Below are 27,087 nucleotides of genomic sequence, written 5' to 3'. Positions count from 1 at the left end.
CAAACCCAAGTCATAAAGGGAAAACAGGTGGATTTAATTACATGGTCGCCCGCTGGCTTCCCAAATATCAGCAACATGACCTTCAGAGAAGAGAAAGCTGAGTTTATTGCTGGTGGCGGTCAGGGAGAACATCGCCTCGGCAGAGCTGCGGGCAGCATCTTAGAGGAAGGCAAGGTCAGAATTTATTGAGAAGTTCAGTTCAAGGCAGGCTTTGCATAGCAGGGGCTGCACCAGGACTGGGGACAGATGGCAATACAACACTCCAGGATTGGCTAGGAACAGCAAGATGAGGCAGTGGAGGCAGCGATTCAAAGATTCTTAGGGTGCAAACGACCTCTTGATGCTCGCCACATTGAAGAGTCACTGGATCTTCCAGGAAGTTTCTATAATGAACAATGAAACCATTTGCCTGGGCGAGAAAATGCCTGAAAAAGTAAAGTAATACTAACCAGAACAGTGGAATAGCAAAGGCGCGTTAATATAGACGGTGAGATGTGGCGAAGATGTGGCTTGTACTTACAAGTACTTTACGCTCACAGCATAAACATTCATTTTCCAAGCGAAGGCTATCGTGGACAAAAGCAATGTCGGCGAACAGCTCCATGTGGACCCTGGCCTCCTGCCTGCAGCCACAGGAGCCATGAGGGTAAAGGTCTACAGCTACTCAGAGTCAGGACGGACGCACTCCTCTCTTCCTAGAATGAGAGAGAATGTCGGTGGTCGGTGAACACAGGCCACTCACCACCACCTGATGCCCCTGGGAGACAGTTTCTCATCACCTCCCGTAATGTGATAAGGGAAGAGGCATTCTGCTGACCCCTCAGAACAGAGCTGTAGGCCATAACACCCCTGAGTGGCAGTCGCCAATGGGTTCCTCAGCAGCCGGGTATCACACGGCTCGAGGCAGTTCTCTGACCCCTTTTGTTTTGGTGTATGGGACAAGGACCCCACGGCTCATTGTACCTATCTTCTTCTTTTTTTTTTTTCATTTGTTTTAACATTTCTTTATTATGGAGAGACAGAGCATAGCATGGGAGGGGCAGAGAAAGGAGGAGACCCAGAATCTGAAGCAGGCTTCAGACTCCGGGGCTGTCAGCACAGAACCCGACGCGGGACTCAAACTCACAGACTGCAAGATCATGATCTGAGCCGAAGTCACATGGCTAACCAACTGAGCTATCCAGGTACCCCACGGCTCATTGTATCTTCTGCACCAAATCACTGAGGCTTGGGCCTGGGCTTGGCTTGATGTGTGTTGCCAGGTAACAGATGAGAGCCTGAGGGAAGCTATTTGCAGTGTCTACAACTGACTATGAATGAATATCTAAATGAGCCAAGAGGTTATTAAGACTCAGCAAGCAGAACATGGGGCATCTGGGTGGCTGGGTCGGTTGAGCTTCAACTCAGGTCATGATCTTGTGGTCTGTTGAGTTCGAGCCCAGCATCGGGTTCTGTGCTGACAGCCCGGAGCCTGGAGCCTGCTTTGGATTCTGTGTCTCTCTCTCTGCCCCTTCCCTGCTCGTGCTGTCTCAAAAATAAATAAACATTAAAAAAAAATTTTGTTTAAAGAATCAGCAAGCAGGAGAAAGGAAGTTCAACAGCAAAATGATCAGAAGAAAGTGCTGTAAAACAGTAAAAATCCAAATGCCTAAGAAGCCCACAGATAGATGTTTGACCTCATCAGTTATCAGAGTTATCAGAGAAACACTCAAGTGAAAACACTGAGCTTTCACTTTGTACTCAGCAGACTGGCAGGAACTAGGAAGTTGAGTAGGATTCAGTATTGATGAAAATGTGAGAAAGTTCTGGAACTTCCACGTGGAATAAATGTGTGACTATCCTACATTCAGTGTCCAACTCTTGAATGCATACTCTATCGTGGTTACTATTGTTTGTGTCCTGTTTAGGAAATATTTGCCCACTCTAAGGTCCTATTTTCTGTTTTCTTTTAGAAGCTTTATTGTTTACACCTTTCATTTTTATGTCTATGATCCATTTTAGTTAATTTTGTGTATGGTGTGAGAGAAAGGTAAAAGCCTTCCCCCCCCCCCCCCGCCACCCGCCCCAGGTGACTGTCCCATAAACCATCACCATCTATTGGGAAGACCAACCTTTGCCACTGAATCACAGAGGCACCTGTGTGGTAATCAGGCGACAACATATATGGGTGTGTTTCAACACAATGGAATCATACATAGCAGTAAGAATTTTAAAAAATCAAAGATTTAGATTTACATAGAGTAACAAGGACAGGGTCAGAAGCAAGATTGAGTGAAATTTATAAACAGAGTTATAGTTTTCAAAACTACAGTTAAAAACAAACATGCGTTGGGGCACCTGGGTGGCTCAGTCAGTTAAGGGTCCAACCTGGATCAGCTCAGGTTATGACCTCACACTTCATGAGATTCAGCCAGTGGGACTCTGCGCTGACATCACAGAGAGATGCCCTCTCTCCCTCTCTCTCTGCCCCTCCCCCGCTCATGCACATATGCACACATGCACTTTCTCTCTCAAAATAAATAAATAAATGAATAAATAAATAAATATTTAAAAATATAAAGAAAAATAAACATGCATTAAAGATTCTTTTAAACTCATATTCAGTGAGTGAACCAGGCAGATGTTAGATCTGGTTAGAAAAGGAAGTCAAGAAGCATATATTTATATGGAGGAAAGCAATGTTGAATTGCAAGGGGAAACAAACCAGTTTGGTGTTTATTCCCGCCCTCCCCCACCTCCATCCACAGCAGGGGAAGGAAGAAAAGGACAGAATCTGCATGTCTGTCACTTACCTACAACTTACATAACTATAAAATAGTTCCCACTGAATCAGAAACAGAGAACCAAAGGGAGAGTGTGCTAGAGACAATGCAGTTTTCCACTAAAGTGCACATTATATTCTATTCTATAATAGAATGAAATGTGTATCGGGCGCCTGGGTAACTCAATCGGTTGACTGAACTGAAGCTAGCTTGGGAATAAACTTTATATTGTTTAGAAATGCCCAGAAGGGCGTGGATGAATAGACAGAGCACAGAGGGGTCTGAAGGGAGTGAAACTACTCTGTGTGGTACTCCAGCTGTGGGTACATGTCAGTGCACATTTGTCCAAACCCATAGCATGGACAACGCCAAGCGTGAGCCCTAAGGTGATCTATGGGCTTTGGGTGGCACTGATGTGTCCATGTAGATTCATTGATTCTACCACTCAGGGACAGGATGTCCATGGCGGGGGAAGCTGTGTATGGAGGGGTGGGCAGGGGTTAGAGCGGAACACTGTACCGTCTACTCGGTTTTTCTGGGAACCTAAAACTGCTCTCAAAAATAAAGCCTATTTTTTTTTAATGCCCAGAAGAGTGATGGTCTTGCCATAGGCTTTAGCAGGGGGCCAATGAGGTCTCTAGCCAAGCAAGACTGGATGGCAGTAAGAGGACAAATATAAGTGTCATCTGAATTACACTTTGTGAGTCCCAGTTGTTGTACTTAACACAGAAATCAATTGCCATGCCCTTGGTCTTGATGACTCCCCCTGGGTTTCTTTGCACCCAGCCTTCCACGCTCCCCCACCTGGTACTGCTTTTCTCCCTCTGGGTAAGAGAGGGGCTGGGCAGAGATCTCACAAGAGAAGTTCAGGAAGCCTCTTATTTACCACTGAACAGAGTGGAGTGTGGTATTTGTTAGGGGAGGAAGGCATGCCCATCAGCTCCTGGAAGGTTAAGTCTGCTTCCCTGGGTGTGCTGTGTCCTGGGGACACTCCAGGAGGCTGCCTTGCCTGAGGAGGGACAGAAATGAACAGTATTTGAAAATGATGCGTCCATGTCAGCCCTGGCCTGCATCTTCCTCCCTCCTCTGAAGGAAAGGCTGGATTGCCAGTAGCAAAAATCCTCACCCTGCCCCTTCCACCCTTCTGGGGAGCCAGCCCAACCCCATTCACCTCACCCCCAGCGGGGGGCCCTGCCTCCTCTCCAAAGACTTCTGAGCACAGAAGTGAGGAAAGTCAGGGGATGGGCTCTAGGGAACCTCTGGGAACCTCTAAACCCACATCTGCAGCTGTTGTCTGTGTCCATTCATTCATCTCATTCATTTCCACCCAAGCCTGTCCCTGGCCCTCACTCGCCTGAGCGAGCCCCGGGCTTTCTGGACAGAGGCAAACAGGACTGAGAACAAGATGAATCCACATGTCAGAACAGTCGCCAACACCGGCAAGTCCTGGGAAAGGGCGAGCACTGGAATCCTAGGTTTGACCCCCCAGAGTCCAAAAGGGTGGGGATCTGCCTGCTCCTGGCCATGAGAGCAGCCACACAGGGGTTCGCACCCTTTGAAGATGAGGCCTCTACTTTTCCCAGGATCTTAACCCTGACTCTCACCCCAAAGGAATCTACCTGGTCTCCTGCGCCTAACACCTCCAGACTTCCTGCATAGCTGCTGGGTCACTCTGCACCCAGATCCTCCCTTCTCCCCTCAGGGGGCCTAGGAAAAGCCCTTTGTGTGCCCCATTGCTTATAGGACAAACTGCATGTGACTACATGGCCTTCAAAGCTCTCCACCATTTGAATTTATGGTCCTGCGTTAACCTTACCCTCTTCTCGCCACTCAGCCCAACTGTCTACCTCTGTAGGCAGCACACTCTGTGCATGCGTTCCCACAACTTGCCCCTGGCATGGAACACCACTCCCTTTGTGCCTTCAGTGTTTCTCCTCCTCCAGGTAGTGTTTTCTGACCCCCACCTCTGGCCCCCACTCCCCAGCAAGTCTGGGTAGGAACGGACTTCTGTTGATCCCATTCCTTTGACTCCAAGGAAGGAAGAGGCTCTTGATTACTCAGATTCCACTGCACCTGGGCCACTTTTTCCAGGTGGTGCCTTGTAAGCAGGGGTATAATACACCTGTATGTCCTTAGCTCCCCAACCCCCAGCTCCTCTCCTCTGGGGCTGGTGGATGGGACTTTTGCTGCCTTGAGGTGATGACATTCAAGGCTTGCACTGGGGCTTCAGAATAGAAATAGAAGCAAAGGTCATTCTTCCTGCTAGGGTTCTGGACTCCCTTGGCCCACCTGGAGCAGGAGAAAGTCCTCCGTGTGGTCCAGCCTGGCTCTCCGGTGTCCACACGTGGGGCCTGAGCTGAGGGCCCCAACTAAGCCTTTACACTGCTTTACTCTGGCCTCCATGTAACAACCCTCATTCAGAAACAACTTACCCTGGATCCAGATTGCCTTTGTTGGTTCTCTTGGCTAGTGCCATTTTCTAGAAGAGATAAAAAGCCTTTCTGAGCCTTGACTGACACTAGGTTCCTACTGGGTGCCCAGATAATGCTTGAGGAGGATGGGTCAACATATCCTGAGTTTGCCAGCCTATCTGCACAATCCAGCCGACTCAGTCCGAGCCAGAGAGGGCCCTTCTTCTCCTACATGCTGAGTGGCCCTCTCCCAAGTTCGTTGCCATGGGACTAGACTCTGTTTGGGAGGGAAACATTCACATGGTCCTAGCAGGTCAAAGGTAGGGGCGTTCAATTGCATCCATTCCAACCCCCCAAGGAACAAGGTAACAGGGAGTGCCCAAGGTCACTCAACAGACAAAACCAGCACTGGGACCCTCATTTCCTGACTCCATTCCTATATATCCTGTGACATACAGCTGGTCTCAGCCTTCAGGGTCTTTCAGCTCTCAGCACTCACGCCCTCCCAGACCATCACAGTCACGTGATTGCTCATCTGCCACAATAGTCCTTCCGCCCTTGCTTCTGCCCCAACATGGAACTTGCCCATGAGACCAAGAACCTCCCTCCTGCCCTCCAGGGCCCACCTTCTGTCCTCTCAAATTCCCATTTCAGGCCTCCCTTCCTACAGTGGGATTGGGTGGACAATGTTATCGCCTCCAAATATTCCCCCCCACCCAATATATTAAGTTTCTTTCTGTGGTTGGCAACTGCCATGCCCTCCCTCACCTGGCAAACTGAAGAAAAAGTCAAGAAGAATAAAGAAGGACTCCCCACAATCCACTGAGGGAAAGTCTATCTCTGGGCACACCAACCCCTCCCCAGAAAGAAACCTTTATAGAAGATTATATTTTGTTTCCCTTGTGAGACTAATAATTCCTTCAGGCAGGAGCAATCTGTATTAGACTCGGTTTCCTTAGCCACATTAGCCTGAAGTTCTCTGCAATTACTGGATGAAGCTACTATTTATTAGTCCTCCACAGCATCTTTTGTGGCTTGATGAAAGTAATTATGTTTACATTTATCCTGTACTAAACTTGATACACTTCTCATGCAAGAGTCTGGGCTCAGTCACTCTTGATTATTTTTCTTGTTGTCTTTATTAAGATTTGAGTAAAGTAACCAGGCGGAAGGATGGATTCGGACCTGGTGGGCCCATGCCGTCTGCTGGTGTCTGGGGTGGGCGAATTCTGCCAAGTGTAAAATATAAGGCCTTTGTTTCTCTGAACTCAATAAATACAGAAGAACCCAGAGAAATGGAGCCATTGAGTATCACCGTGGAGGAAGCCAGAAAGGGGTGAGAGACTGACTCAAGGTCACTGATGATGTTCAGGGCACAGGGAGAATGGGAATTGGGCCAGCACACCTCCCCTCGTCCTGTTACAGCCCCCACCTCCCTGGGTGAAGAGCAAGGTGTTAGTGCTCCCATAGCGTCCAGACACCAAGACCAAATTAATAAAATGTCCCTGGGGCGCCTGGGTGGCTCAGTCGGTTAAGCGTCCGACGCTTGATTTCGGCTCAGGTCATGATTTCACGGTTCATGAGTGCAAGCCCTGTGTCAGGCTCTGCACTGATGGTGCAAAGTCTGCTGGGGATTCTGTCTCCCTCTCGCTCTGCCCCTCCCCTGCTTGCTCTCTCTCTAGCTCTCTAAACAAATAAATAAAAATAAACTTTAAAAAATAATAAAAAAAAATAAAATGTCCCTGAGTAGAGGGCAATGAAACCCCTTAACTGACCGCATAAATCCTTTGCAACCAGCCGGTTCATTACTGGGTGTCACTGGATGTTTGTAAAGTCCTGGGGAATGACTATATTCTATGACGTGCGCTCAGTATCTTCCCTCCGTCCTGCCTACAGCCCCATCAGTTTGCATGGTCAACTCTTTATTTCCAGATACTTTGCAGTCCGATTTAAGCCCAGCCCTCTCATGATAGTCACATATTGGGGTTAGCAGGGCGTGGGCCAGCAGTGTCTTGTGCGGTGGAGGCCCCTCCAGCCCACCAGCTCCAAAGGGGAATGTTTCTCAAGAAGCCTGAGGCAAAATTGTCGGCCTCACCTTCCCAGCTCTGTCTCCCCACGTGGGAAGATGGGCTTTCCAATAAACTGGCGGTGCCCCCACCAATAAGAAGCAACTCAAGGTCAGTGAAAGGCCCTTCATTTTGCTCTCTAGAATCTATCCCTCATCCACTGCTTTTTAAATCCCTTGACAAAGGGGGCAGCTTTCTATTGGCAAACTGGGCCCATTTCCAGGATTCACCAAGAACCATCCAGTCAAGGCGGGTTTCTGTAGGATTCCAGCTGCACCAAGTACCCGCTGAAAGATACAGCAAGTAACCTGACTTCTTGGAGCCTCCCACCCTTGTACCATGGGGGCAGCAGCAACTATTTCATAGAAGGGAGATGGATGAACCCAGTACTTAGCACAAGTCGATGCTCAGGTGTCTAGTTCCTCTAGCAGGTTCTCTGAAGTAGAGTAAGAGAATTTTTGAGATCACCTAGCCCAACTTTCTTTTCTCGACAGGTGGGAAAGCTGAGGCTGAGAGAGGAGCTAGGTAGGACTTTCGCAAACTGACAGAGTGGGCGTGGAAGAACCCGGTGCACTGCTTTCAGGTCTGGAGCTTTTCCAGTTGCTCTCTCTGTGCCACCTGGCATCCAAAGGAGCCCTCTCAGCCTCTGGCTGAGGCCAGCCTCCGAAAAAGCCATTCCTTTCCTGTCCAGGGTCTCGCTGCTTCTCACCTTTGCACTGTATCAGCCAAATCCATTTGGACAGGACATGGGGGTTCTGAGGTCAACCACACACCAGTGCAGTCCTAAGTCTTGCCACTGGAGCCCTGCCATTGTGACCTTGAATATGGGTTCCGTGGGACAACCTTCAACAGGTATCCCTGGTCTGGGCCAGTTTAGGTCTTTGCTTCTTTCTTTTCTTCTCTTTCCTTTTTTTTTTTTTTTTTAATATTTTTTTTTTGGAGAGAGAGAGACAGACAAACAGACAGATAGACAAAGCAGGCTCCAGGCTCTGACCTGTTAGCACAGAGCCCAATGTAAGGCTCCAACTCACAAACCGCGAGATCATGACCTGAGCCAAGACCAAAGCTTAACCGACTGAGCCACCCGGGCGCCCCTGGGTCTTTGTTTCTAAGTGTAAGAGCACACCACTGTCTCTGGGGGGCGCTGGCTCCTCACCCGCTGCCAGGCCTTCAGGCTGGAGTAGAGCATGACACTTGAAGAGCAGGCTGTGGTCAAGGTCTCTCCAACTGGCAGTCACTTTTGTTTCTCCTCTTCGCCTACAGCTTGGAATCCTAGAATGAGAAGTCAAAGTGTTGCACTGAGCAAATGTTCCTTCCACCATCCCTACATCCACAGACCCCACCACAGATACAAGGTCGCAGATCAAAAGTATTAGCAGCTCCATCAAGCACTTAAATATTTAAATATTAATATTTAATAGTATAAGTATTTATTATTATGATTATAAATATTAAATATTAATATTTAATAATATAATATTAAATAAATAAAATTATTTAAATAAATAATTTAGGATTTCTGTAAATTATTTTGAAATGGTTCAGCAATTTTATATATACATATATATGATATGCAATTGTATAGTTATATATCATGATATAATATAAACATACATATTTATAAATATACATAATATGTGTTAATATATGTAATGAATTAATAAATACATTTATATTTGCAATTAACATATTTATAAATATGTATCTCAGCAACGTACACACATATGGAGCAAATAATGCGAAATATCAATTATGGTTGAATGTTCTGATCTAGGTAACAAGTTTACGGTGGCTATTCTTTCCGTATTTTGTAGACTGAAAAATTTTAACAATAAAATGGTAAAAAAAAAAAAAGTGAAAGAGAACTTGACCCGTTTTACAACCCATGTTCTATTCTACCTGTGCTTCCCCAGACACGGCCCTGGCTTTCCAGCACCCAGTACTTCATCCCAGCCCCTGCCGTCCCCAGGCTGAGTGCTCTCCCCCACTCCTCTCCACCCACATCCACCCCTTCTGGTCCTAGAGGGAGTCTACCTGGACAGTTCCACCTGCGCTCATCTCCTTCCCTTTTCAACCCTCAATACCTTTGATCACCCTGCCCCTGTTTCCACTACCACCCCCACCACCATCATCACCCACCATAACTTTTGTTAAGCACTGACTATGCTCTAAATACTGATCATTAGAATTGTACATCAGTCTGCTGTTTAACTCTTAGGAACAACCCCCTTAGGACAACACTTAGGTACCATTTACAAATAAATATTGAGGACCCTGAGGTTCAGAGGGGTTGGAGGACTTCCTGAGAGCACAAATGTAGAAAGTGGCAGAGATAGGATTTGAACCCAGCTCTGTCTGATTCCAGAACCCTCTTTTCCACACTGCCTCCCTGTGCCTTGCTAGAGGGACTTCACCATATTTTTGTGTTCATGCTGTGGCTTTGCCCTTTTGTTATTTACCTTTGCCTTCTACTAATGCCTCCTCTACCTCAGTGCCTGATTCCTTTAAGGAGAGACTGTATCTTACACTTTCCACCTCCCAGGAAATCAACACAGCGATAAGAGATTGTTCAGTTCACTTCGTGTAGTTTTCTTAACTTCACAGTGTACTGTAGAAATCTCCAGATTCTGTTTCATCACCCAGTTCCTGCTGGGACAGGGTTAACCAACAGTCTGCGTCCATTACCTTCTCTTCCCTTTCCTGTGTCTAGCCCACACCCCGATCCCATTCAGTCTCTTCTAAAGAAGTGAGAGAAACCCCTCTTAGCAGTACCCCTTTGGCCGTCTCCATCCCTCCCCCTGCATCTCCTTACCCGAGGCTCAGAGCAGCAGCAGCAGCAGCAGTAGCCATGGCCACCCCAGAGCCCTGTCCCCTCCATCCTATCCCAGGATCCACTGGGTACTGGCTGTCCCAGGGCTCTTCCCATTGTTGGAGGATGTTGCCCCTCAGGGATGTCTTCCATGTTCCTGGAGAGGCTTGACTATTACTTTGCAGGTGAGAAGGGAAGTGTGAAGAGAGAGCAGCTCGGGAAAATGCAGAAGAAGAGAAAAGAGCAAACACTGCCCTTGTGACATCTTCCTTCCTGCTGCTATTACGTCACTGCCCATTAGTCAACACTCAATAGCGTCCTGTTCTCCACCATGCCAAGTCTGGACCCACCCCTCCATTCCACTCACTTCCTCAGGTCGCCAGGACATTCCATCCCTGGCCACTGACCACTACATCCTGCACCCCCCTACCAGTTCCCCCTATCTGGAATGACAGCATGCATCCAAATTTGGCTTGTCCTCCAAGACGGAGCTCAAACCTTTCTGATGATCTGCCTTCTTTAATCTTACTCCACACCACGGTTCTCAAGTATGGGCACATGGCTAAATCACTCAGGAGGCTGGCAAACATACACATGCCTGAGCACCAAGCCCCAGAGATTCCAATTTGCTCGGTCTGGGAAAGCTCTGGAATCTGCATTTTAACCAGCAGCCCAAGGGTTTCTGAGGCAAGTGGTCCAAATAGACAATGCCTGCAAAAGCTCCGTTTGAGGTCAGACGGGCCCCAAGGCGTTCGTCAGGCACCCGTCCTGTGTGCAAGTTGTGCGCATCCCTAAGCTCCCAGCCCAGGCAGAGGCATGAAGCCCGCAAACATGACAGTGCTAGCAGTAACCACGACAAATCAGATATTTGTCATCTTTTGGTTCTCCAGCACCCAATACCTTCTCCACCTGGGGGACACGCTTCAGTGCACGACTCTCACTAGGGCACAGAGCTCTACTTCCTCTACTATTGAGGGTGGAGGCAGAGATTTCTCCCGCCCCTCTCCCCAACATCTATGTGCCACACATGTGACTTGAACTAAGATTGGCCAGACGCAATATCCTGTCCAGGATTCTGGATCCTGAAGGTGTGATACAAGATGCAGAGCCAGTTGGAGATGGCTGTCACAGAAGAAGTTTAAGCACTGAGGGCCCAGGAAAAACATGGTGCCAAAGACAGGGTGACTTCAAGAGTGCAAGGGCAGGGGCACCAATGGCAACATCACTAGATTGTGTGACATTGTGAATTATAAGAAATACGTGTTTGGTCATTCAGATAATCGAAATATATTTCTCATATATATTTGGACTTCATCCACATCGTCTGGATCATAGCTCCCAAAGTCCTTGAAATTTCATGAGCCATTAGAGCAGTGGGAGCATCTTTTGTCATATTTGGTCTCTTGTCCTCACTTCCTAGAAACACTTCAGAGCCATAAAGGTGTCATGGATGTCCTGTTGTTCGTAACAAGCCCCTTGCTGCTACCTCTGAGTTTGTCAATGTGGTGACTTTTGGAAATCCTGGAAGGAATGGGGCTGTTTCCTGGGGAACTAACCTTGTGACAAGGGTTGAAACTTTCAGTTCCACCCCCTGATTTCTGGGGAAGGCAGAAGGGCTTGAATCAGTCACAAATGACCAATGAGTTCATCAATCATTCCTGTGTAATGGAGCCTCCATGAAAAAAAAAAAAAAAAAAAAAAAAAAGGAGGGGGTTTGGAGTGCCTCCAGGCTGGGAAACCAGAATGTTTCCATGTGCCACTGTGCTGGGCTCCAAATTCCATGGGGACAGAAACCCCTTTGTTCAGGACCTTGCCTTATTTATTTTTCTGGCTGTTGATTCATACCCTTTAATAGTCTTTTATAAAACACCAGTAATCTAGTAGGTAAAATGTTTCTCAGTTCTGTGAGTTGCTCTAACGAATAGATGGAATCCAAGGAGGGGATCACTGGAACCTCCCAGAGCAGGTAGATCAGAAGCACAAGTGATAGCCCGCGCTTGTCAATGGCATCTAAAGATGGGGAGGGAGAGTCTTGTGGGACTGAGCCCTCAATCTGTGGAATCTGATGCTATCTCTGGGTCGATAGTATCAGAATTGAGTTGAATTTCAGGACACCCAGCTGGTGTCCCAGAATTGCCTGTTGATGTGGGGAAACCACCCCCTCCCAGAACATTCACACACACACGTTGGAATTGGGTGCAGAATTCTAATCGGTGATCCAACCCTTTGACTGTCTCATGCTATGACCTTAACTGTGGCCTCTGCAGTCTGTTGCCTCTTGGTTTCCCCAGGTAGACTTCAGCAGTCTGTCCCTGTGTGCACTTTTATTCTCACTCTGCCTTCCTCCTCTGTCTGCGCTACAACTCCCCTGTAGCTCCCATGCTCACCCATGAAATAGATGTTCAGGCCCAGCCATGTCTTGCAAACTCTAACAGATTTAAATCAGTATTTTCTGATTTTCTACTTCTTCTGTTCTGAAAGGGAGAGAGGCCTATTTGTGGGCCACCATCCCTGCCCCTCGTGTGACACAAGGACAAGGGGCATTTAGACATAGGCAGAATTCCACCATGGACCATTCTTTATGGCTTCCAGGCCCTTGGTCTTCAGCAAAGGAACTCTAGCCTTTGTTCTTGCTAGTAAGTAGTGACTTACTGCTCATGTGGCCTCATTCTAGTCACATACTTCTATTTTTTTTCACTTAACATTTTATTTTATTTTATTTTATCTTAGCTTATTCTATTTTAATTCCAATGTAGATAACATACAGTGTTATATTAGTTCCAGGTGTATAATGATTCAACAGTTTTATACATTACCCAGTGTTCATCAAGATAAGTGGACTCTTAATCCCCATCACCTATTTCCTCCATCCCCTCACCCACCTCCCTTCTGGTAACCATCAGTTTGGTCTCTATAGTTAAGAGTCTATTCCTTGGTTTGGCGCTCTCTTTCTTTTTCTTTTTCTCTTTTTTTTTTCTTTTCTTTCTTTCTTTCTTTTTTTTTTGGCTCATTTGTTTCTTAAACTCCACATATGAGTGAAATCATATGGTATTTGCCTTTCTCTGACTGGCTTATTTCGCTTAGCATTATACTCTCTAGGTCCATCCTTGTTGATGCAAATGGCAAGATTTCATTCTTTTTTATGGCTGAGTAATATCTATTGTGTATCTACACCACATCTTCTTTATCCATTCATCTATGGATGGACACTTGGGCTGCTTCCATAGATTGGCTATTGTAAATAATGCTGCAATGAACTTAGGGGTGCATGTATCCATTCAAATTAGTGTTCTGTATTCTTTGGACAAATATCTAATAGTGTGATTCCTGGATCATAGGGTAATTCTATTTTTAATTTTTTGAGGAACCTCCATATTGTTTTCCACAGTGGCTGCACCAGTTTGCATTCCCACTGACAGGGCAAGAGAGTCCCCCTTTTTTCTCATCCTCACCAACACCTGTTGTTTCTTGTGTTGTTGATTTTAGCCATTCTGACAGGGGTGAGGTAATATCTCATTCTGGTTTTGATTTGCATTTCCCTGATGATGAGTGATGTTGAGCATCTTTTCATGTGTCTGTTGACCATCTGTATGTCTTCTTTGGAGAAATGTCTGTTCACATCTTCTGCCCGTTTTTTTTTCTTAAATTTTTAATGTTTTTATCTATTTTTGAGAGACAGAGAGTGAGCAGGGGAAGGACAGAAAGAGAGAGAGGGAAACACAGAATCCAAACCAGGCTCCAGGCTCTGAGCTGTCAGCACAGAGCCCGACGCAGGTCTTGAAACCATGAACTGTGAGATCATGACCTAAGCCAAAGTCAGACGCTTAACCAACTGAGCCACCCAGGCACCCCTGCCCATTTTTTCATTGGATTATTTATGGGTTTTTTGGTGTTGCGTCATGTAAGTTCTTTGTATATTTTGGATACTAACCTTTTATCAGATATGTCATTTGCAAATAATGACATTCAGTAGATGGCCTTTTAGTTTTGTTGGTTGTTTCCTTTGTTGTGAAGAAGCTTTTTATTGTGATATAGTCTCAATAGTTTATTTTTTGCTTTTATTTCCCCCCCCCCTCGGCTGATGTCAGAGAAATTATTGCCCGTGTATTCTTCTAGGGTTTTTATGGTTTCAGGTCTCACATTTATGTCTTTAATCAATTTTGAATTTATTTTTGTGTATGGTATAAAAGAGTGGTCCAGTTTCATTCTTTTGCATGGAGCTGTCCAGTTTTCCCAGTACCATTTGTCGAAGAGACTGTCTTTTTCCCATTGCATATTCTTGCCTCTTGCCTCTTGCATAATCTTGTCAAAGATTAATTTACCATATAATTATGGGTTTATTTCTGGGCTTTCTATTTTGTTCCATTGACCTATGTATCTACTTTTGTGCCAGTACCATACTGTTTTGATTACTACAGCTTTGTAATATAGAAGTCAGGAATTGTTATGTGTCCAGTTTTGTTTTGTTTTGTTTTTTCAGATTGCTTTGGCTGTTCAGGGTCTTTTGTGTCTCCGTACAAATTTTAGGATTGTTTGTTCTAGTTCTATGAAAAAGGCTGTTGGTGTTTAGATAGGGGTTACAGTAAATCTGTAGCTTGCTTTGAGTAATATGGACACTTTAACAATATTTGTTCTCCCAAACCACAAGTATGGAATATCTTTCCATTTCTTTATGCCATCTTCAAATTCTTTCATCAATGTTTTATAGTTTTTAGAGTATAGGTTTTTCACCCCTGGTTACATTTATTCCTAGGTATCATTATTTTTGGTGCAAATGTAAACGGGATTATTTTCTTAATTTCTCCTTCTACTGCTTCATTATTAGTGTATAGGAAGACAATGGATTTCTGTGCATTGATTTTGTATCCTGGGACCTTACTAGATTCATTTATCAGTTCTAACAGTTTTTTGTTGTTGGACTCTTTAGGGTCTTTTTATAGAGCGTATCACATCATCTACATATAGTGAAATTTTACTTCTTTCTTACCATCTTGGATGCCTTTTATTTCTTTTTGTTGTCTGATTGCTGTGGCTAGGACTTCCAGTACTATGTCAAATAAAAACAGTGTGATTAGACATCCTTCTCTTGTTCCTGACCTTAGGGAGAAAGTTCTCAGTTTTCCCCCGTTGAGTATATTATTAGCTCGGGGGTGTTTATGTAAGGCCTTATTACGTTGAGGTATGTTTCTACTCACCTACGTTTTGGCCTTCATGGGTATGTTCTAAGGATCCAGAGATCAAATGTTCCCCTGACAATGCACCCAAATCGACAAATGAGATTCTCTATAAGTCCTATGCTTTGGATCTTATCTCATCCCATACCTTCCCAGGATACAACCTTTTGGTTGACTTGGTTTCTCTATCCCAAATAAGGAATTCTTACCATGGTGTCTTGTCTTCTCCTCATTCCATGGTTTTCAACCCCCCTCTCTGGAAGTATGGGAAAGGGCCACAGATGAAAAGAGAAATTCATGCACCTGATTCTAGAGGAGAGGAAGGCCCAGGGGCAGGGAGAACAAGATGCTTCTGTAGTGGGAGCTCCTTCCAGGTCAGGCCTAAATATTATGGCCCAGGGCAAGAACAAGGGCAGAATTAGCAGCAGTGCCCTCTGTATACACCGCACAACCCCCACAAGACAGCGACACTGAAGAGCATTGGACTCTGTCTTTATTTAAGGCAAATCTGGAGCCGCTGGTAGAATGGGCATGTTTGCAATCGAATCTTCTCTTCTGAGGGGACGAACTCACACACCCAAGGTTATTAGTGAATTAACCGAGCTGGGAAGGTGGGACCTGAGCCTTAGAGAAAACCTGTGTCACAGATTCAACTCCTGTCACTGTCCCTCCTTCCCTTCCTCCTCACACCCCTCCTCAGGCAAAATTGAGGTCAGAGGTTACTCTCATGGGTTCGCAGGCCTAGGGTCCAAATGACCTCTGTGTCACAGCCAACAGGACCGGGAAGACCAGGCTCTTGCTCAGGACTCCACACAACACGATAATGATGATGCTGGTCACAGAGACCCTGGGGGAAAGAAGAGACAATGAAGCTGCTACCACTGATGCACGCCTCACACTTGAGTGTTTACAAAAGTCCTTCATGCCCCTTCTCTTAGCTGCTTAGGTCCTCCCAGCACCTGTCCCCATACTGACCAGCCCTGTGCCTTTAGTGTGTCCCATTGCCTAAAACTGCTGACTAAAAATATATCTAGTAAAGAGCATAGGCCCACGTGCAGAAGAGGCTTGGGGTGGGATGGGGGAGGGGAGGGGAGGGCTGCCAGCTTGGGCTCCTCTTCCTCACTGAGATGCAGCAGAGAGCCAAGTTCCAGAAAGGAAACCTGGTTTCTAGTCTCAGCAGCAGAGCCTAGTTCCTTGGAGGGCCTCACTGCTCTGGCCTCTGTTTCCCCATCTGTAAACAGAAGCCAGTCCTCACCAAAATCCCACCATGATTTTTTACAGATTTTAGCATAATGATTCTAAAACGCTTGGGAGGGGCACCTGGGTACCTCAGTCTATTAAGCGACTTCAGCTCAGGTCATGATCTCATGGTTTGTGAGTTCGAGCCCCGCATCAGGCTCTGTGCTGACATCTCAGAGCCTGGAGCCTGATTCGAATTCTGTGTCTCCCTCTCTGTCTCTCTCTCTATGCCCCTCTCCCACTCGCGCTCACTGTCTCTCTCTCTCAAAAAATAAAAATAAACATTAAAATAAATACATAAATAAAAGTCCTGGAAAAGCATTAGTGGATACCATAAGAAGGAGATGCCCATGAGTGAGGAAACTTGACCTGTCTAGACAGACAGTGATATGGAAACGGATTACAGCACAGCTAACCTGCATAACGCACAGGGTCAAAAGAAGTAGGCGACAGTGAAACAAACAGAAGCCCAGCTGTGGACCTAATGTGACGTACAAATTTAACATCTAAGGAAATTGGCAGCCCAGGAGGAAGTCAAGGATTGTTTAGGAACTAATCTTGGGGCATCTGGATCGCAATATGAAGAAAAAGTCATCTTTTATACAATTTATAACATACAGCAAAATACATCCCTCCCCCACCCCCACAAGAGGGACTAAAGATTTAAATAAAATGGGAAAAAAATAGCATCGAGGAAATAGCATCGAGCACATCAAGGAATAAAACAAAGCAATCGTTTAAACATCAACACATCTGCCCACGCAAAACTTAAAATCGAATGCGTGAACTCGCTGGCAAAGGGAGAAATGAGAGAATGGCCGTGGAAAGAGGCAGAGGCCCCTTTACGCTGCCAGGGGACTGGGAGCCTTCCTCCTTCACCTGGAGCTACACCTCCCAGGGGATGGTCAGGTTCAGTCCCTGGTGGTTCCTCTGGGGCTCTGTGGCTGGCGGTTACAATAGCGCCCTCCTTGGTGCGGTGCAGCCCGCTGCTCAGCTGGGCTAACTGGGTGTTCAAGTCTCCTCTACCCTCCTAGCCTTATCACACTCTCATGCCCGGAGCGCCTGGAGGGCATCCACGCTTGAAGGCCAGCACCCACCGCACCCCTTTCTGAGGCTGCACACAGACTGCCCAACCACTGTCCCCACCCCAGTGCCTGGGAATTCGTGTGCCCCTGGGCCGTGCCTGAGGGAAGACTGGGAATTCAGGAGTATAAATACTTCAGCTCCCGCAGCCCCTGATGTACGCAAGGCCCATGGGTTCCACCAGAAACCCCCTGCGGGACTGAGTCCCAGAGTTCCCCACTGTGGGACAGGGCGTGGTAATGACACCCTTGCTAGGCTTCCTTCTTTTTGCCTTTTTTGTGCTTCCTATATTTGTACAAGACCTTTCTCTTTGTCTGCTTCTGGGAAACGCACCCTAAGGCAGGGGGACAGTGTCTTCCCCTGAGATGCTCCCCCATCCGGCCCCAGATTGGAAGCTCACTTCTTCCATCACCTGGGCAAACAGCCTCCTGTACTAAATCATCTCTTCTTTCAAACAGTTCAAGGGCTCCTGCTTCCCTGGCTGGATTCTGACTGATAGAATGGTTTACATTAGTTAATAAAGTTAATAGAAGAGAGTCAGCTTCTGGTAACAAAGTGGGCAAAAAGTATGCACTCTCAATTTCCATGCTGGAAAATCAAACTAATTTAAAAAGAAAACTGTTGGGTGGCTCAGTCGGTGAAGCATCCAACTCTTGATCTGGGCTCAGGTCACGATCTCAAGGTTTGTGAGTTCCAGCCCCTCATCGGGCTCTGTGCTGACAGCATGGAGCCTGCTTGGGATTCTCTCTCTCCCTCTCTCTCTACCCCTCCCCTGCTAGTGCTTTCTCTCTCTGTCCTTCTCTCTCTCTCTCAAAAATAAATAAACTTAAAAAGAAAAGAAAAGAAAAATATTCATTCTCACTAGATGGTGTATTTAGTCCCCAAAGGTTTAATAAGCACCTACTGTGTACCAAGCACTTAGGCTGGTACCAGCAAAACAACCATTAGGGGTGTGGGGAGGAAGGCAGTGCCTGTACCCTCCTGGAGCTCCTCGTGCATGGTAGGAGAGAGCTGAAAGCAGGTGTCAGTTCACATCCAATTTAGCAGGAATATTTTCCACATACTAAATCCTTATAGGCAAAGGATCCCCACAGTGATAACTGCTTCACTTATACAGTGTGGATCGCAACACAAAGTGCTTCCAATCTTTGGAGGACCATTTGGCAATATGGATACAGAGTGATATAAACGTTCACATTCTCTGAAGGGAATTTCTTTTGAATAAATCATTTAAAAGAAGAAAAAGGATGTCTGCAAAAATGTTCGTCTCAGAGTTATCAATACTATCAAAAATGATGAGGTACCTGGGTGGCTCAGTCAGTTAAGCGTCTGACTTCGGCTCAGGTCATGATCTCACGGTCTGTGAGTTTGAGCCCCCTGTTGGGCTCTGTGCTGACGCTCAGAGCCTGGAGCCTGCTTCGGACTCTGTCTCTGTCTCTTTCTCTCTGCCCCTCACCTGCTCACACTGTGTCTCTCTCTCTTAAAAATAAACATTAAAAAAAAAAGATGGGGTGCCTGGGTGGTTTAGTCGGTTGAGCATGCGACTTCGGCTCAGGTCATGATCTCGCAGTTTGTGAGTTCAAGTCCCATGCCTGGTTCTGTGCTGACAGCTCAGAGCCTGGAGCCTGCTTCAGATTCTGTGTCTCTCTCACTCTCTGCTTCTCCCTCACTCACTCTCTGTCTCTTTCTATCTCTCAAAAATAAATAAATAAATAAATAAGTTTTAAAAGAAATAAAAACAATCTCAGTGTCTATAGACAGACAAGTGAAGACATAAGCTCTGGCTTTTCCACTGATAGAAAAAGATGCATTTGTTGAGATGACAATCACAAAGTCTAGCAACATCAAAGAACAGTTTTAGCATGGAAAAATAATGGCAAGTTTGTAATTAGAATTACTGCCATGTTAAATATGTATGAACATGAAGAGAGACTAGAAAGAGAATGTGGAGTTCGGACGTGTTAGATCAGCAGGAATATTTCTCTGTTAATTCAATACTTAATGATAAACACATTCAAAGATAAATCTACATTGAATAATGAACTGTAAAGAGGGGCATGCATACAAAGCTAATGGTTCTTAGCTTTGCCTGCATATTAAGAAATCTCCTGAAGGTCTCATAAAAATACTGAGACCAGCCGCATCTCCAGAAATACTGATCTATTGGCCTACAGGAGGGCACATGCATCGGTGTTAAACACAAATCAAAACAAAAGTAAACACTCCAGGTAATCCTAACACACAGCAGCCGCTGAGAGCAGTTGGGCTAGGTTCTGGCTTCCAGCTCCACATTTTCTAGCCTCCCTACTTCTGATTAGACAAGGAAACAAGCCAGAGAGGGTTTGTGACTCACCCAAAGTCACACAGCCAATCAATCTGGCTGGCACTGGAATCCAGGGGCCCTAGCTCTGAGTGCTTTCTCCACTACACCATTAGGCCCATGGAGTTGGCTGAGACCCATGGGAATTGAGCAAAGATACCCTTTCCCTCTTCTTACTCCTCTAGTGTGCAAGGCAACAGGTGAACTGCGGAGAGTGGCAGCCACTCCAACAGCCTCCTGCCCACTCTAGCACCACTTGCTTCCTCCCCGAGGAAGTTTCACCAGACTTAGGGAACTCAGGTCTGTGCCTGCCCTCCCCTGTCCCCCACCCATCACTCTCCACATCTTCTCAAGCACACGGACTCGGAATCAAACCAGGGGCCCAGAGACCTGAAAACATAGCTGGTGACATCTGTCACATTTGTGATGTTGACTCCAAAGCCAGGAGAGGAGAGGTCAGCAGTTGATTTGGGCGGGAGTTTGGTCACAGTCCTGGGTCTGTCAACGAGTGTACCCTGGGCTCTGGTGGTAGTAGGAGGAAAGGTGGAAATCTGCAGTTTCCGGGTATGATTCTCATCCGAGGCAGTGGTGTTTAAAGGATCTGCAAGAAAGCACATTGGATAAACAGATGGATAAATTGATGAATGAATTGTCAGGAAGTGGGTGGGTGGAAGGAAGGAAAGAAGGAACGAAGGAAGGATGGGAGGAAGGAAGGAAGGACGTAAGGAAGGAGGGAGAGATGGCAGGGTAAATGAAACTGAGGAGGGAAATGAACATGGCCATTCATGAAGCAAGTTTTGCTTTTGCTAAGATTAAAGAATTAGTGTGAGGTCAGCATGGGTCAGAGATAGGAAAAAGGAAAGAAGGAAGGAAGAAAGAGAAGAAAAGAAAGAGGGAGAGGAGAGGAGGGAGGGAGGAGGGTATGGAGGGAGAGGGAACGAAGGGAACTGTCAAGCTACTCCTGTCGTTGCAATTGCACTTGCCTGCCTTCACCAGTCCATCTGCCTCCACCTTCTTCAAGAATAATTCCCCAATTACTTGACCTTATACCATTCTCTGCCTTGCAATCACCAGAACCTGTAGTGTATTGCTTTTCAAATTATCTTTTATTAATAGATTGCATATGAACTTTGCATTCCTTAGGCTTAGGATTCCCCAGGTGTTAGGAACTAGAACCTTCCTCCCTTTCCTCTCCTTCCTTAATTTCTCCAGTTAACATCTACCGAGGCCCTACTGTGTGCCAGGCGCTACATTAGTTGCTAGGGATACAGAGCTGAGAAAGGCATAGGCCATTTTCTCAGGGTGCTCAGAGATGAGCATGGGAGGCAGATAAGTAAACTGGCCACCACTATCCAGTGAGACCGCATCACCTATGAGAGGGGACCCAAGGTGAGCTCTGGAGCTTTGCTACCCAAAATGGGAGCCATAGGCCAGCCTTAGTGGCAGCATCACCAGTGAGCAGATCAGAAATGCTCAATCTAGGTCCTGCCCTAGACCTATGGTGTCAGAGACTGCTCTTTTGAAATAAGATCCCCAGGTGGTTTATGCACACAGTAAAGTTTGAGAAGCACTGCTTTGGAAGCACACAGGAAGGCCATCAGATGCACCCTTGGGAAGGAAATAGCAGATCACAGAGGCTTTCCAAAGAAATGACTTCCACGTGGGGACCTACGGAATGAGACTAAGTTATCCAAGTCTACCACTCATCTTTCACTGTACCCAACTTCCTACAATAGCACCCCAAATTAAGCTCTGCTACCCCAAGATAAATCTCATACATAGAAGGCCCTTCTTACTATTGGACCAAATGCCTTTCAGAGACCTCAGATGAGAGACAAGGAACTTCTGGGAGTAGCCAAGATGCTAGAAATCCTAAGCCACGACCCTGTTGGTGCTATCACCACCACCCATACCCCCACCTGCCCTGGCTTTCCCCATCCTCTTACCCCCCTCCAGGTCACTTACCCTTGATCACCACCACATGGAAAAGGGGGGACAGGACATCCGGCTCTTTGGAAAGGTAGTAGATCACACACCGATACAATCCTGAATCCTCCACTTGAAGATTGGTCATTTGGACGTGCAGGATGGCCTCACTGGGGATGTCTTCTAGGAAGTACCTGCCCTCCCGGACTTGACTAGGATTGCCTGAAGTACTCGTTGTGAAGGCCAGCGTCACAGGCTTCCTTCCATCTATCAGCTTCTGCCAAGCTTTCTGGCTGTAGGAGTACTTCTCGGTGGAGAAGGGACAATTTACATTCAGGGTCTCCCCCTCTTTTATAAATTTTTCTTCTTTTGATTCATTTTCAGCTTGGAGTTCTGTAAGCAGGGAAGCAGAGTTAGACCCTGTGAGGAATCCTCTTTTTCGGGTTCAACTACTCATTTTTCAGATAAGATCCTCAAGGCCTACAGAGAACATGCAACCTTCCCTGCGAGCCACATTAGACTCCAGATCTTTTTACTGTGAGTAATTTTTCTTTTACTCCAAGAGCTAGACTGCATGGTGTTGTGCAAACTTTCATAAATGATTGGTTTTGAGAGGAAAAATATGCCTGATTGGAGACGGAACATGAGACATGTGCCGAGACCATGCACGACAGGGGTATGACAGAAGGGAAGATCATAGAGAAGGACATACAAGGTGATGAGTGGACGTGAAGGCATGATACTAGCCGAGTGATTCCTCCAAACAGCTAGAGGAACTGCATCTAAGTAGGGGACAGAGATCAATTCTGGTCTGGTCTAAGGAAGCTTTGCCAACAGGAAGGCCAAGTTGAGTGGAAATAGGAAGATTTAGATCTATGTTTTTGGCTGGACACAACAGGGTTCTGTAACTTTACTGGGGGTCTATGGTTTATCCACTCAAGCCTGGGTTCCTTTCTTCTTTAGAACACCAAGTAATGGGCTGGACAGTAATGTTGGGTCACGCTGTGGGTCAGGCTACCACTACCTACAACTACTACTGCTTTTATTAATACTACCGCACGCACACACACTCAAATCCTCAGGCAATAGCTCTGAGAATGCCCATTGAAAAATGCCAACAGCTGCCCCTTTGATGGAGCGCCTGGGCTATCATCACAGCCCACCTGTATGTTCATCCCAGCGTGGGCCAAGAGTTCCAGCGGGCCCTCCGCCTTACCTTAAGAAGACTCAACTCAGAGACTCCTGGGGATTTTGAAAATGAAACCAGGCCAATTCTTCTGGGACCAGACTGCAGTTCCTAAGGAAACCTCAAAAGCAAGCTCCCTGGAAAGTCCCATGAACTCTGGTCAGAAATGTCCCTCCAAGAGACAGGCAAGGGGGCTGGTTAACTCATTCATCAATGCATGGCTGAGAGCCTGCTGTGTGCCAGGCACTGTGCTGAGCTCTAAGGAAGATACACACCTCCTCTGTCCACCCTCTGTAACATTAATGTAAGAGGTTATAGATAAATTATTTGCCAACTGCCTGGACAAGGTGGATGCTATGCTCTGAATGTGTGTGTCCCCCACCTCCCCAAATTCATATGTTGAAATCCAAGCCCCCAAGGTGATGGTGTTAGGAGATGATTAGGTCATGATTAATCCCATGAACGGGATTAGTGCCCTTATCAAAGAGGCTCCAGAGAGCTCCCTCGTCCCCTCCACCCTGTGAGGACATAGTAAGAAGTCCAAAGTCTACCACCCGGAAGAAGGCCGTCACCAAAACCCAACCAGACAGCCACCATGATCTTGAACTTCCAGCCTTCAGACTGTGAGAAATAAGTACCTGTTGCTTATAAGCCACCCAGTCTGTGGTATTTTGTTAGAGTAGCTCAAACAGACGAAGAGAGTGGGAGTTACAGGAGTCTCAGATTATGCACGAATTTGCCTGTCCTTTGTGAGAGGAGACAGTAAGGAATCAGTGCTGGAGTGCTATGTGTGCACCATGTCTTATACCACTGTGAGAAAGGAATACCTGATGTTAATAACAAAGAACAAATGACAAAGAACAAATACCTTTTATTACTAAGTGTTTAAAAGTACTATCTTGTTTCATCTCCCTGGCTTCATCACTGAAGCTTCAAAATGGATAAGGTTGATACCTGTCATTATTCCTATTTCATAGATAAGAAAATTGAGGCACAGAAAGGTGATTTCATAACCCAGAGGTTATTAAGTGATTCACCCAAAGTTCCACAGTAGAAAGTGGTAGAGTCAGGATTCAAGCCTGAATAGTCTGACCCTAGACTTAGGTCCAAACCTCGGAGCTAGGTTGGCCAAGGAAGCTGTCTGGTTGGGATGAGAGCTGTCTCAGCCAACGCCTGAATAGGTACCTAGCAATTCTGTTCTTTAGGATACTGGAGCTAGATGGAGTTTTTAGGTCACCCCCAACCCACCCCGATAGGACACAATGACATATACAGGGCTGGTTTTCTCCCACACAAATACACAAGCGTCAACCCTCCATCTCCTCCCAGTTCTCCTTTGGAGAAACATGAATATGACACAAGGGAATGAGAACCAAACTCTTGTCTGCCCATCTAGGTTATCACCCCAGCTCCGAGCAGATGCAGCATGCCGTGTGTGTGCAGGCTCTGCATGGTGAGTGTCTGTGACCTTGCTCAAAGTAGTTGGTTCCTGAAAAACACCCTTTCCTTATAATCTTTCCAAGGCAAAGCCTTCTTTTCCTTGCCGTTGACATTTTCCCTCTCTCTGGTTTTATCCCAATTTATTCATAAGGATTGGGGTGGAGGGCAACTAAAGCCCCAAATGCTTTCATCTTTAGTGAAAGCATGAGCTGTACCACAAGAGAAGTGAGGGTGTGGTAATGGGGCAAACCCACCAAGCTAGGGCAACAATACCCTCCAACACCAGTAGACAGCAGCCACCTGTGGTTACAGCTCCCATGAAAATGGGCACCAGGCCTGTTCTCTTCACTTCTGTTCTGCTATGCCTCAGCAATAGCAGATTTCCCAGCCCATAGGTGGGCCCTGGGAAATATTTGTTTAATTAATTATGTCTTTTAGGGTTAATAGACAGTCAACATCAGGGGCGCCTGGGTGGCTCAGTCAGTTAAGCGACCAACTCTTGGTTTCAGTTTGGGTCATGATCTCGCAATTCATGGGCTTGAGCCCCATGAGCTCTGCCAGTGCAGAGCCTGTTTGGGACTCTCTCTCTCCCTCTGTCTCTGCCCCTCCCCTGCTCATGGTCTCTTTCTCTCTCTCTTTCAAAATAAATAAAACTTAAAAAAAATAGATGGTCAACATCAAAAGCATCATGAGGGACTATAAAAAAACAAAAGCTTCAAACTCAAACATTATTTTGGATCATGTCAAATTTAGGTTTGCTCTATCATTTTCCCATCCAGGGTTTTGCATATCTCTGACAACATCAAAACACACAGATAGCCCGTTTCCCTAATTCACCCCTTTTATTTCTGTTCTTAGGCCCTCTATATTCTCCCGATTCTGTTAAGTTTGGGCAGAGAAACCCAGTCTGGCATGTCTACCGGTTGACTCTATCCTGGGTGGCCACTTCCCCTGGAGCTTCCAAAGAAAAGGGAAGCTTTTTCTGTGGTGGGATCCCCAAGGTTCTGGGCAGAAGCCTTACCAGGTTCTTCACCTTACCTGAGATGAAGACCATCCACAGCAGCCCCCAGAGCCCAGCCTTCTTCATCCTTCATGTGTACCAACCCCAACAGCCACGGTGGTGCCTGGGACATTCTGACCTAGAGGCTCCAGAAAGTTGCACAACAGGATATGAAGCCATTACTGGGAGGTACTGAGGTTGATGCTCTGTTTCCGTCACTGGTTGCCTTGGTTCCAAACGTCAAGGACAACACAGGAATCCAGAGACAGGGCTCAAGTCTCAGGCTTCTCTGAATCCCAGCTTCCTGTTCTCGGGGGATACTGACAATTGCCTTTTCAGCCAATCTTACAAAATTTTAGTGAGAATAATACTTGCTGTAAGCAAAAGTAAGGTGTCACTATTATCAGGGAACTAGAGGGCCACCTTGCTCTCTCGAGGCCGGGTCTCCATCCCATCCAGTTCAATGTAGATAAGTGCATCACGTACATGGAGGGGTGGGTTTGGGATAATAATGCCTCACTTTTAGGGCTATTATGAGGATGAAATGGGGTCCCTATGAAAAGTGCCCAATACTGTACCTAATGCACATGTTTTTCTACATCCTGTCCTTACTCACCCCCACCCTGATTCCCTTGGCTTTTTCTGACTGGAGGCTCACCCCCTCTCCTCCTGGTTGTCCCACAGCCTGCACTTGCCCTCAGCCCCCTGTCACAGACGTGGCCTCGGAGCTCATGTAAGTGTAGGAAACCCCAGAAATAGATTGGAGAGGACATGGCCGCTATTAAACAAGAATAGGCTTAGATTTTTTTTTTTTAACGGAAACAGGATATAGGACAGGACAGTGATGGAAGAAGGAAAAATTCAACAGTTGTCATACTAGAAACAATAAAAGGCAAATTTCATGTTGTGGAAAATCCAATCAATAACAGAAAAGAGTCACTTCAGAAATACACCCAAATGTGAAATGAATATAGACATTTTGAAGAGCTCAGAAATACGTTACAGGGAGAGTCCTAGAAATCCAATAAATTGTCTACAAATAAGAGATGCTCCTGAATTATAATATGGAACAGTGAGTCATAAATGAGGATGTATATAAATACTTTCAGCACAGTATAGCAACTACACTCAAGAATGCCATATTGCATATTCAGAAGTTGCTAAGAAAAGAGATCTGAAAATTCTCATCACACACAAAAGATTCTGTAACTGTGTATGGTGACATATGTTAACTAGACTTACCATGCTGATCATTTTGCAATAATACAAATATTGAATTATTATATTTTATGCTTGAAACTAATATAATGTTATATGTCAATGATACCTCAATTAAAAAAAAACACTTGCTAGATCTGAAAAGAAATCTGGAATTGGAGATTGAAAGTCCAACAAAGGCAAGGAAAAAATTCATGAAGGGAGACCAAGGAAGCTTTCAGGTGAAAACTTTTAATTTCAATAAAAAGGTTTTTTGCAACATGGAACTCTGGGAACTCTGAAATACAGTAGGGAACTTCCTCAGAAAGTTAAAAATAGAACTACCCTAAGACTCCGCAATTGCATATCTACTAGGTACTTACCGAAATAATACCTTTGGGTATTGTACCCAAAGGATACAAAAATACAAATTCGAGGGGGCACATGCACACCAATATTTAGCAGCACTATCGA

The 27,087-nt window shown here is 46.0% G+C and overlaps 1 protein-coding gene across 3 annotated transcripts; it reads right to left on the bottom strand.

Annotated features, from left to right (window-relative positions):
• Positions 1 to 456: 456 nt before the first annotated feature.
• On the bottom strand, positions 457 to 25,614 carry TREM1 (triggering receptor expressed on myeloid cells 1). Of its 3 annotated transcripts, XM_053222837.1 has the most exons (6): positions 25,455 to 25,614; positions 21,830 to 22,183; positions 20,255 to 20,465; positions 8,396 to 8,511; positions 5,195 to 5,241; positions 2,250 to 3,771 (listed from the first exon to the last, which is right to left on the bottom strand). In XM_053222837.1, exons 1-6 carry the CDS (start codon positions 25,501 to 25,503, stop codon positions 3,616 to 3,618), a joined length of 933 nt encoding a protein of 310 aa, XP_053078812.1. In that variant the 5' UTR covers positions 25,504 to 25,614; the 3' UTR covers positions 2,250 to 3,615. The 3 variants fall into 3 exon arrangements, with proteins under 3 accessions (XP_053078813.1, XP_053078812.1, XP_014939092.1); XM_053222838.1 differs by lacking the exons at positions 2,250 to 3,771; positions 5,195 to 5,241 and adding an exon at positions 457 to 695; XM_015083606.3 differs by lacking the exons at positions 2,250 to 3,771; positions 5,195 to 5,241; positions 8,396 to 8,511 and adding an exon at positions 15,700 to 16,069.
• Positions 25,615 to 27,087: the final 1,473 nt, after the last annotated feature.

This window comes from Acinonyx jubatus, chromosome B2 (assembly GCF_027475565.1).
Source record: "Acinonyx jubatus isolate Ajub_Pintada_27869175 chromosome B2, VMU_Ajub_asm_v1.0, whole genome shotgun sequence".
In the NCBI taxonomy this organism is placed as follows: domain Eukaryota; kingdom Metazoa; phylum Chordata; class Mammalia; order Carnivora; family Felidae; genus Acinonyx; species Acinonyx jubatus.
The sequence above is the reverse complement of the archived record's forward strand: the minus strand, read 5'-3'. Positions and strand labels throughout refer to the sequence as shown.